Source organism: Hyperolius riggenbachi, chromosome 6 (genome assembly GCF_040937935.1).
Source record: "Hyperolius riggenbachi isolate aHypRig1 chromosome 6, aHypRig1.pri, whole genome shotgun sequence".
NCBI classification, from domain to species: domain Eukaryota; kingdom Metazoa; phylum Chordata; class Amphibia; order Anura; family Hyperoliidae; genus Hyperolius; species Hyperolius riggenbachi.
This window is the reverse complement of record NC_090651.1, coordinates 66,847,746-66,860,255: the sequence shown is the minus strand read 5'-3', so window position 1 is coordinate 66,860,255 and position 12,510 is coordinate 66,847,746. Positions and strand designations below refer to the sequence as shown.

Genomic DNA, 12,510 nt, shown 5'->3' with positions numbered 1-12,510 from the left:
TTGACAATAATATTAATTTACAAAGAGGGAGGAAGAAGAAGTTATAGGTGGTAATTTTATTGTACATAAGCCTGCCAACCTGACCAACACATTCTAATTACAGCCAATTCTTTGGTCCTCATATTACATGGATGTTGGTTAAATCATACTATCAGATTTTATTATGCACTAGCCGACCCGCGGCGTAGCATACGCCGCATAAGTGGGTAGAGGGCAGGAAGGGGGTATTGGGCACAGCGGCAGGGAGGGGGTTGGACCCCACCCTCAACTGGGTCCCCCATGTGTGCTCCCCCTCCAGCTTAAGCTCAGCAGGAACCCCCCCCCTCACCTGGGTCCCCCATGTGCACTCCCCCTCCAGCATAAGCTCAGCAGGAACCCCCCCTCCCTCACCTGGGTCCCCCATGTGCGCTCCCCCTCCTGCTTAAGCTCAGCAGCAGCCGCCACTATTAGTAAGAGGCAGCGGGCGGGGATGCCTCACCTCTTCCGTGTTCCAGCGTGCGTTCCACTGTTGTCACTTCCTGCAATACCGGCCCACTGTATTGGTGTAATTTGCCTTTTTAAAACAGAAGGAAATCTGCAATAATTCAGCTATAAGTGAACATTTGTGGTTGCCCACAATGCTCTGCTACTAAATATGCCAATTCTTCCTTTTCACCCTTAGTAACCCAGGCAAGCATCCAGAACCACTGGTGTTTAGCAAGCATATAGCTTTAAATTTTACACAGCCATATGAAACCCACATGTGACAGCCTGCTTCAGACTTTTGGTCCTCATCTGTGCATGGCAAGGATTGATATGGCTGTATGAGATAGGGCTTGGACCAGTACAACAGAGTAACCAAGCAGCTCAGGGCGACCCAAACCACTCGGAATGTATAGGTGGATAAAAGGGACCAAAAAGACCTTCTACTAAAAAAATCAAAGCTTGGTGTAATTTGGCTTCCTAAAGCAGAAGAAACTCTGCAATAATTCAGCTATAAGTGAACATTTGTGGTTACCCACAATGCACCGCTAATAAATATGCAAATTATTCCTTTTCACCCTTGGCAAGTCAAGTAAGTCTATGGGCCTGATTCACAAAGCGGTGCAAACTGTTTAGCACGGGTGTGCTAAACAGTTAGCGTGCAAAGTGCTGCAATTTGCGTGATCGCTGTCTTTTTCACGCGCAATTTGCCGCAAATCGCTGCACTTTGCGCACGCAAAAGTCCGCAAACGGCACTTCACATGCTAACTGTTTAGCACACCCGTGCGAAACAGTTTGCACCGCTTTGTGAATCAGGCCCTATAGCTTTAAATTTTACAGAGTCATATCAAACCCACATGTAACAGTCTATTTCAGACTTTTGGTCCTCATCAGTACATGGCAGGGATTGATACGGCTGTATGAGATAGGGCTTGGACCAGTACAACAGAGTAACCAAGCAGCTCAGGGTGACCCAAACTACTAAGAATGTATAAGAGGATAAAAGAGACCAAAAAACCCTCCTACTAAAAAAAAACTAAGCTTCGTGTAATTTTCCTTCTTAAAACAGAAGCAAAGCTGCAATAATTCAGCTATAAGTGAACATTTGTGGTTACCCACAATGCACTGCTACTAAATATGCAAATTATCCCTCTTTGCCCTTGGTTTGATATGACACTACTTCTTCTTCTTGCTCGGGCCAGCCCCTTCTTCTTGCTTGGACCGGCCCTGGGGGCAGGGCTCTACTTCTTCTTGCTTGAAGGTTGAGGCACTTAGTCTATTATATATATAGATCAGTGTTTCTCAACATTTTATTGGTATGTACCCCCTTTAACCACTTCACAACTGAGGGGTTTTACCCCTTCAGCATCCAAGCAATTTTCACCTTTCAGCTCCTTCCATTCATTTGCAAATAACTTTATCTCTACTTATCAGAATGAAATGTGTAAAATGTGTTTTTTTTTATCACTAATTAGGCTTACTTTGGGTGGTACATTATGCCAAGAATTATTTTATTCTAAATGTTTTTTAATGGAAAAATAAGAAAAAAAAATGGAAAAAAATCCTTATTTTTCAGTTTTCGGCCATTATAATTTTTAAATAATGCATGCTACCGTAATAAAAATCCACGTAATTTATTTGCCCATTTGTACCGGTTATTACACCATTTCAATGATGTCTCTATCACAATGTCTGGCGCCAATATTTTATTAGGAAATAAAGATGCATTTTTTTTCAGTTTTGCATCCATCACTAATAAAAAGCCCATAATTTATAAAGTAACAGTATTATAGCCTCTTGACATACATATTAAAAAAGTTCAGTCCCTAAGAAAACTATTTATGCATTTTCCATAATTGTAAATTTATTTTATTTTACTTTTCTAAAAAAAAAAAAAATGTTGGTAACTATTGGGGAGTGTGGGAGGTGAGGGGTTAATTTAAAATGTAAAAACAGGTCTTTGCATTCAAAAAAATTGCTTTTAGATGTAGTTTTACTATTTGGCCACAAGATGGCCTCAGTCTTTTTTTTTTATACGTCCTGTAAGCGAAATATGTATGCTTACAGAAAGTGTACTGAGGATGGGAAACGTTTATTTATTAGAATGATCGTGCAGCTTCTCATAAAAGGCGCCGATAATTGCTACGGGGACTTAGATCAATGATTAGGAATTGCTTTCCCATTCATTGATCTCCTGGTGGGCAGATGGCAACATGAACGAGCGCACAAATAAGTGGGAGCGGGTACAGTAGTGGTAGCAGCGGGAGTACGTATATTTACTCCCCTGGGCGGTTAGATGAAGTCTGCAGGGGAGTAGATATACTGTACTGGAGCTGTGAAGTGGTTAAAACCCTTGTACTCACCAAGTACCCACTAGCATAGTAACCATTATGACAAGTACCCCTCAACAAATATATATTGAATCGTAGTGCATGATAATGGTTCTAAACAACTTCCAAGTATTTACTATTGCTTTTAAGTAGCTAAAATACTAATTTGGTGTTGTTTAAAAAAGATTTATAATTTTCTAAAACTCTAAATTGGTTATTCTTGGTTAAGTGTATCAAGCCCGAGTACCCCCTGGAAGCATCAGAAGTACCCCCTGGGGTACGCGTACCGCATGTTGAGAACCTAGGATATAGATGGCCAACCTTATTTGTAAAGTACACTTACAGTCTGGCATAACATACAATTAAAGAAAGAGAAGAGAGCACCTATATGGTGCAATACCTTTAATACAGTTTGCAAATTGCAAAAGAAATACACGTACAAGATTGCAAACATTTGTAAACGTATCTCACATGCCCAATGTTCCACTCCTCGGAAGTCAACCGTGGCCAGTGGGGAACATCAACAAGGGTACGTGGTAGGTCTGGAATCCAGGTAAGTTCCATATGCCAGGTGACAATGACGACATGATAATGACACTGCGTTTCGAAACGCGTCGTCATTGTCACCTGGCACATGGAACTTACCTGGATTCCAGACCTTCCACGTACCCTTGTTGATGTTCCCCACTGGCCACGGTTGACTTCCGAGGAGTGGAACATTGGGTATATGAGATACGTTTGCAAATTTTTGCTATCTTGAACGTGCATTTCTTTTGCAATTTGCGAACTGAATTAAAGTTATTGCACCACAGAGGCGCTCTATTCTCTCTCTCCTTTTTCTGATACAGACACCTGTCAAAGCCCACCACTGAGAGAGCTGCTCTGGACGCTACCTTTCCTCTTTTCATTGTCTGACACTCGCATTGGAGTGGGTAGGATGAAGGCACCCAATGCATGTTCTATTTTGGTATTTTTAAATGCAAATAAAAATATGTAGGCGCCTCTCTCTATCCCCTATGCTATCAAGGCATTTTGTAATGACCTGAGGAAGCAGGCCATGACCCGTTAAATGCGTTGTCAGATTGCTTTTTGGATGAAAACTTTTTTTCCAGTTGAACTGGTGTCTATATATTCTGGAGAGGTAAGCAATTACCACTTTTTATTATATAATTTTTTATTTGCATTTTAAAATACCAAAATAGAACATACATTAGGCGCCTCCATCCTACCCACTACCAGTCAGACCTCCTTTAGAGGTAATAGCTTTGCAGTTTTTCTGGAAAGTCTATCGTACTACAGGAGAACGACCATCCAGTATCTAGCAGGACCTGGAATATCGAGCAGGGACGGTTATTTCCCTGCAGGCCTATATGGTGGTTGCAGGAACTGCATCCCACCTTTGTGAGTTTATATTTATATGATTTTATCCTCCCTATAACTAACGATACTGCACCATTGGGCTACTGGTCTCTCCCTACTTCTCACCTAGGTATTCTTGGCCCTTACAAGAATCACCAACAGAGGAAAAAAAACCTTATAACTGGCATTGGAGAACTGTGGACATAATATCCTTTAGTTCTGGCTGTAACAAGGAGCGCGCATATATTCATCTTATCATAACATACAATTAAAAACCCCCCACCGCCTTATTTCCTGTACAGTTAACCAACTTGCCTTCTGGCAAAACTAAAGGTGGCGACACACGATACAATAAAATGATCCGATTTTACAGTAATTCGATAAAAACGATGATATCTCTCGAAAAAATTGAAAGCTTTTTTTTAATTTGACTGAAAAATACGATCGGATTTCCCGTTTTTTTTTATTGAAATTGATCCGGTATGCCAGATATTTCTCTTATATATATAATATACACTACCTAGCAATTTTCTCTGAGTTTTCAATCATTTTTATCATAATTGAGGGAAAAAATGAACATACGTGTGTGGTACATTGGTCATATTTTTGAAATGTTACAATTATTGTAACATTTCTAAAATATGACCAATGTACCACACACATATGTCCAATTTGTCCCCAATTATGATAAAAATGATTGGAAACTCTGACAAAATTGATAGGGTGTGTATATTAATAAACTGACAATCTAACACACACCATACAATCGTCAGAAAGATTGAAGAAAAATATCTGGCATTCCGGATCGATAAAAATCGAGGAAAACAGGAAATCCGTTCGGATTTTTCATTCGAATGAAAACAAAGCTTTCGATTTTTTTCGGGAGATCCGATTGTTTTTTATCGAATTGCCGTAAAATCGAATCATATTATTGTATCGTGTGTGGCCACCTTAAGGTTGTGTATGTAAAAATCACAATTTCTCTGATCACAGTGTGGTAGTACTGAAAGCAGTCATCTTGCATAATAATGTAATATCCAATTCAAAAAGAAAGCTGTGCAGTCACAAAATAGCACTGTGCTGCTTACAATCAATGTAGTTTGCACATAGAAGCTTCATGCTCATCAAGTCTTATCTTAGAGGTCAAAGAACAACCTCTCAGCAGCCAGGAGAGATGGTTGCTCATTGCAGCACAAATCAGTGGTGAGGCTCCCAGGGCAATACATGCTAAGCCTTTCAGACACTTAAAAAAAGATAAGAGCTTGTTCTAAAGCTCCGTCTACACGGAGCAATGTTCCTTATCAATCGAGCCGCTGATAAGGTCCGATTTTGCCGCCACCGATTCCCTGCTCGTTCCCCACGAGGGGACAATGGCAGGGAATCGAGCGGAAGATAAGCGGCGCGGCGCGGGGACGAGGTCGGATCGAATCCGACGCACGCGCGGGCGAGCGGGGACGCGGCGGGTACGCGTGGGGATGCGGAAGAGGCGATCCGGCGGCTAATCGAGCCGCTGGATCGCCTCGTGTAGACGGGACTATAGACCTTATAATGGTGTGTGACTAGTATATTGGACTATAAGGGAAATTTTACTTTAATGTTCTCTGAAGTATATTGACTTCAGTCTAAGTTTTCTCAGAAATGTTTATCAACATTCAGGTACATGGCTTGGAGTGTGATGAAATCTGAGGGGGGATTAAAGTAACAGGTGTTCTGTGCCTATGGATTCATCACACCCACTTGCACACAACTTAGAACTGAATGTATGTAGGGATTGCTGTATATGTAGAGAGACTGTGAGTATATCGACAGATAGTGTCCAGTCTAGGTATTTTAGACGAGATTATTTAATAAGAGATTTTATGACCTGTTCTTCAACATATGTGGTCTATGTTTTAACGTGTGGCTGTGGCCACCAATATGTTGGGAGGACAACACAGCCGCTAAAGAAGCGCATTTATCAGCACATATACAATATTAGGAAGGGATTTAAATGGCACAGTGTGTCAGCCCATTTTTCTGAAGTACATGCATGTGATCCGGGAAGTCTCAAAGTGACTGCTGTAGAACGCGTAAGATCGCACTGGCGCGGGAGTAACAAACTGCAGCAGTTATGTAGAAAAGAGACGGAATAGATTTACAGGCTGGGAATGTTATCCCCTAAAGGTTTAAATATTTAATTAGATATTAATTGTTTTATTGCAAATGGATGAAGAGGGGGGTCTAATTTAAGGCTAGTGGCTGGTATTCTTAGTGTGGTTTGTTGTTTTTGTAATGGGTTTTGAAAATTTTGGTAATATGCACATGTCACTTTGTATTTTGCACTTTATAGTGTTTATAGAGCACATAATGAGTCTATGATGAGTTAGTATATGTATGTTGAGGAATTGAGTCACTAGGATTGCAATAGGTAGCGGTATATGAATCATGTGGATTTACCTTTGTAACAGGGGAGGGATAGTATAATAAGGGGGGTGAATATAGTACTTATTAGTGGAAGCACTGTTAGATGAAGTTAGCACTGTCACTTTTTTGATAATTAATGTATTATTGCATGTGATGAGTATTATCATATGCAATGGGTACTGTCACTTTAATAATAATTGGTGATAAGAGTAGTGGGAGACTGTATTGAGTAAGTAAAGCACAACGAGGGGGGTTAGGATATGAGTATTATTGCATGTGGTGAATGCTACTATATGTAAGGGGCAATGTCACTTTAATAATAAATAATGGTGTTAAAAGTAGTAGGAGAATGTATTGAGTAAGAAGCACTAGTAGTGAGATAAGTGACGAGTTGTGAGATTTTATGGATTGGGGTAATAAAACTTATGTGGGAATGTGTTGTAACCTATGATTATAGAGGATAAGGCTGATAAGATCATTTATTGTAAATTTTTATTGTAAGCTGAATGTATTTTAATGTATTTTTTTATATACCATAACTGCGAAATATAATAGTCAGCACGCTGTGTGGCAGACTAGCAACCAAAGGAGGACGGTGGTGCAGGTGGAGCCACAAGTGGAGGAGGCGCGGATGGTATTTAGCTAGACGTCGGGTAGCTGCCTCCAGCCCCTGAATGAGTCACATTACGTGACGAAACGCATAGAGCGGAGTCGGAGGTGTGCGCGCTGACGTCACGGAAATCCGAGAAGGAAGCAGGAGAGACGGCGTGGTGGCGTGCGAGTCTGTTATATCCGCGGTAGGCTCGTATGTACTATCTGTCAACCTGCGCATACAATATGTGGCAATAAACTTGGAAGCTGGTTTTACATGTGGAGACCCTTCTTGGCTGACATCTAATACATGTGATATGCTATTGTCCAAGACGCGCTTCTGGTGAGTGCATTCACATTGGGAGAGAGAGCAAATATCCCATATACGGTGGTGGCACTACCCCCAGGAGTGCAGGCACGGGGTGCAGAGTGTGATCTATTTAAGACAATACTTGGCACTATGTGCATGTTTTAAATTGTTGCAGGGTTGGAAAGCGCAGTGAATCATTGTGAATTTTAGAACTGAATTGTTAACTGGACACCCAGTTAAAATTGCTAACCTGTGCTTATGAATGCCCAGAGTATTAAAACATATGGAGATGTTATTGAATCATGTGGGGATGTTAATCTTAACATTCATTCCTCTTGCAAATGTCCTTCTGTCATTTTATGTATTTTCTATTGCATAATCATTTAGGTGGTACAAGGTTACTTGGTTTTATTACTGTTATGATTATTTTAATGCTCTCCATTTTTTTTTATAACTGTGGACATACCTGTTGTTCCTGTACTTGTGGTACGAACACTTGTTGAAAGTACAGTTGATAATGTAGACTTGGTAGTTGAAGTGGAGCTTGAGCCTTCAGTTTTACCACTACTACTTGACCCAGATGAAGTCATTTCTCCTGGTTTAAGAGACGTTGGACGAACACTTGAGCCAATTACTCCTGTTACTCCAGATTTTGGGGAAGTTGGAGTACCATTTGAGCCAGGTTCACCTGTTACTACTGGTTTGGTTGACGTTGGACGAACACTTGAGCCAGCTGCTCCTGTTACTCCAGATTTGGGGGAAGTTGGAGTTCCATTTGAACCAGGTTCACCTGTTACTACTGATTTGGTTGATGCTGGACGAACACTTGAGCCAGTTACTCCTGTTACTCCAGATTTGGGGGAAGTTGGAGTACCATTTGAACCAGGTTCACCTGTTACTACTGGCTTGATTGACGTTGGACGAACACTTGAGCCAGCTGCTCCTGTTACTCCAGATTTGGGGGAAGTTGGAGTACCATTTGAACCAGGTTCACCTGTTACTACTGCTTTGGTTGAGGTTGGACGAGCACTTGAGCCAGCTGCTCCTGTTACTCCAGATTTGGGGGAAGTTGGAGTACCTTTTGAACCAGGTTCACCTGTTACTACTGGTTTGGGAGACGTTGGATTAACACTTGAGCCAGCTGCTCCTGTTACTCCTGATTTGGGAGAAGTTGGAGTACCACTTGAACCAGGTTCTCCTGTTACTACTGGTTTGGGGGACGTCACTCCTGTTACTCCAGATTTGGGGGAAGTTGGAGTAGCATTTGAACCAGGTTTACCTGTTACTACTGGCTTGGGAGATGTTGGACGGACACTTGAGCCAGCTGCTCCTGTTACTCCAGATTTGGGGGAAGTTGGAGTACCATTTGAACCAGGTTCACCTGTTACTACTGGCTTGGGAGATGTTGGCGTACCACTTGAACCAGGTTCACCTGTTACTACAGGTTTGGTTGATGTTGGATGAACACTTGAGCCAGATGCTCCTGTTACTCCAGATTTGGGAGATGTTGGAGTACCACTTGATCCAGGTTGACCTGTTACTGCTGGTTTGGTTGACGTTGGACGAACACTTGAGCCAGATGCAATTGTTTCTCCAGATATGGAAGAGATTGGAGTAACACTTGTGCCAGATGCAGCTGTAACTCCAGATTTAGGAGACGGTGAACTAACACTTGAGCCAGATGTCACTGTTACTCCTGATTTAGGAGATGTTGGACCAACAGTTGAACCAGATGCAGCTGTTACTGCAGACTTGGGAGAAGTTGATCCCTTTGATGAAGGTGTTGTGCTTGTTCTTGAAGTTCCTGGTCTTGAGGTGGCAATGGATCGTGTTGTGCTAGACATGGAAGCTGTACTTAATCTGGTTGTACCTGGCCGAGTTGTGGAAATACGTTTTGTAGTGCTTGAAGCAGTTGTTGAGCCAGATCTTGTGGTGCTAGAAGGAGATGTTGTACCAGATCTGGTTCCGCTAGTTGTTGCACCAGTTCTTGTAGTGCTAGATTTAGGAGTTGTGGCCTGTCCACTACTGGATCTTGCTGTTGTGCTTGATATGGTGGTTCTAGCAGTAGTTCTAGGTCTGCTTGTAGTAATAGGCTTAGATGGTGTGCTGCTTGTTGGTTGACTACTTGTTGATAATGGTGTTGTTGTGGGAACTGTAGTGTTAATTGTTGGACCTAAAATTCAAGAAATTTTATAATTAAGAGTAACGCTGATGATGATAATAATTACAAATAGTAAGTTATTTCATGAAACACAAATTATTTTAGTCAACAGAGTTAAGAATTCAAAGAAATCACGAAGCCAAGTAGCTAAAAAAGTTGCAAGTGTTGCCTACACTTGATGTTTATTTATGATTTCCTTTTTAAGTAGCAGTAGAGTGTTGTGCCATTTTAGCCATTGGTTAAGGCAGCAAATCTTGGATCAGGATGATACCATTTACTGGTTAACTTTGAGAGATTGAGAGTGATTTCAGTCTACTAACATACTTCCTACAGCCTCCAGGAGCCTGATGCAGAAATATGCGATAATATTGCTCTGCATAGACATCACACAGCAATATTACCCTTACTACTGGCACTGTCTTTTGTGGGTTACGCTATTAGCATGACCTGCAGGACTCAACTAGTGCGATTGTTGCAAAGATAACATGGGCTACTAACAGTAACACTCGTCAGTAATGCACATTACCATAGCAACGGCTGCACTAGGGCGTACTGCAGGTTGCCCTAGTAGCATACCTCGCCCGTACACAGTGGCGACAGTAAGGGCAATATTGCTGTGCGATGTCCATGCAGGGAAATATTACAGCAATTTCCTGCATTAGGCCTCATATCTCTTGACTGAATGAAACCTTAGAAAACTATATATATATATATATATATATATATATATACACTCACCTAAAGGATTATTAGGAACACCTGTTCAATTTCTCATTAATGCAGTTATCTAGAGATGAGCGTAATGACGTAATTACGATTTCGCGAAATTTCGCGTAATTAGTGTAATTACGATTATGGCCGTAAGTACATAATCGTAATGAAGAAGGATTTCGCGAAATTTCGCGTAAGCGTAATTTTCGCGTAATTTTCGCATTACAATGGGTATTTGTTCATGCCGTAATTTCGCATTAAACGCTACCGTAATTTCGCGTTAAACCGTAACGCTCCGTATAATATAAAAAAGCCGCCGACTTTAAGGGTTAATAGCAAAGCCCCCTTAAATGCTAAGAGCCTTAAATTTGGAGAATATATTAAGGAGATCAGAAGGAATAAGAGGAAAATTTTTTTTTTCAAAAAGACCTTATAGTTTTTGAGAAAATCAATGTTAAAGTTTCAAAGTAAAAATGTATACATTTAAAAACCCGCCGACTTTAACGGTTAATAGCAAAGCCTGCTTAAAGTTTAGGAACACCAAATTCCTAGGGTATATTAAGGGGATCAGTGGGAATAAGAGGAAAAAAATTTTTTTCAAAAAGACCTTATAGTTTTTGAGAAAATCGATTTTTAAGTTTCAAGGGCAAAAATGTCTTTTAAATGCGGAAAATGTCAGTTTTTTTTTGCACAGGTAACAATAGTGTATTATTTTCATAGATTCCCCCAAGTGGGAAGAGTTTTACTTACTTCGTTCTGAGTGTGGGAAATATTAAAAAAAAACGACGTGGGGTCCCCCCTCCCAGACCTCTTTAACCCCTTGTCCCCCATGCAGGCTGGGATAGCCAGAATGCGGAGCACCGGCCGCGTGGGGCTCCGCACCCTGACTATACCAGCCCGCATGGTCCATGGATTAGGGGGTCTTGGAAGGGGAGGGGCAGCCAAGCTTTCCCCTCCCCCTCCGAGCCCTTGTCCAATCCAAGGACAAGGGGCTCTTCTCCACCTCCGATGGGCGGTGGAGGTGGAGGCCGCGATTTCCTGGGGGGGGGGGGGGTTCATGATGGAATCTGGGAGTCCCCCAGATGCCCACCCCCCCTCCCAGGAGAAATGAGTATAGAGGTACTTGTACCCCTTACCCATTTCCTTTAAGAGTTAAAAGTAAATAAACACACAAACACTTAGAAAAAGTATTTTAATTGAACAAAAAACATAACCACGAAAAAAGTCCTTTAATATTCTTAATTAACCATTAATACTTACCTGTCCCTTTAAATAAATGATCCCGCGAAATAGCCTCGGAAATGTTCTATCAGTTACAATGTAACAAAGTTATTACAATGTAACAACTTTGTTACATTGTAACTACGCCGCACCCGACGTCACTCGCCGCTCAGCCGCCGCAGCATACACTTACGCATCCGTGCAGGACGCTAAGTCCCCGCAGCTCCCGCTGTCCACCCCGCCCACATCTGTCACCCACATGTGGGTGACATGTGGGTGACATGTGGGAGAGGCGGGGAGGGCAGCGGAGCCGGCGGGGACTTAGCGTCCTGCACGGACCCGACAGAGCTCTGAGCTATATAGCTCAGAGCTCTCGAAAGCATCTTTGTATTTGGGCTCCAAGGAGCCCCATTGGTCCTTAGCAGACCAATGGGGTTCCTTCTGATTTGAAGGAACCCCATTGGTCTGCTAAGGACCAATGGGGCTCCTTGGAGCCCAAATACAAAGATGCTTTCGAGAGCTCTGAGCTATATAGCTCAGAGCTCTGTCGGGTCCGTGCAGCGCAGACGCGTATGCGGCGGCGGTGAGTGACGTCGGGTGCGGCGTAGTTACAATGTAACAAAGTTGTTACATTGTAATAACTTTGTTACATTGTAACTGATAGAACATTTCCGAGGCTATTTCGAGGGATCATTTATTTAAAGGGACAGGTAAGTATTAATGGTTAATTAAGAATATTAAAGGACTTTTTTCGTGGTTATGTTTTTTGTTCAATTAAAATACTTTTTCTAAGTGTTTGTGTGTTTATTTACTTTTAACTCTTAAAGGAAATGGGTAAGGGGTACAAGTACCTCCATACTCATTTCTCCTGGGAGGGGGGGTGGGCATCTGGGGGGACCCCTTTTTAAAGGGGACTCCCAGATTCCACCATGAACCCCCCCCCCCAGGAAATCGCGGCCTCC

General features: G+C 42.0%; 1 protein-coding gene across 1 annotated transcript in view; it reads right to left on the bottom strand.

The window, feature by feature from the left end:
• The window catches only part of LOC137520896 (mucin-19-like), a 76,577-nt gene that overhangs the window by 15,457 nt on the left and 48,610 nt on the right, over positions 1-12,510 (bottom strand). The window contains exon 7 of the mRNA XM_068239436.1: positions 7,922-9,628. Coding sequence (XP_068095537.1) covers positions 7,922-9,628 — 1,707 coding nt within the window. The remainder of the gene's footprint in view (positions 1-7,921; positions 9,629-12,510) is intronic.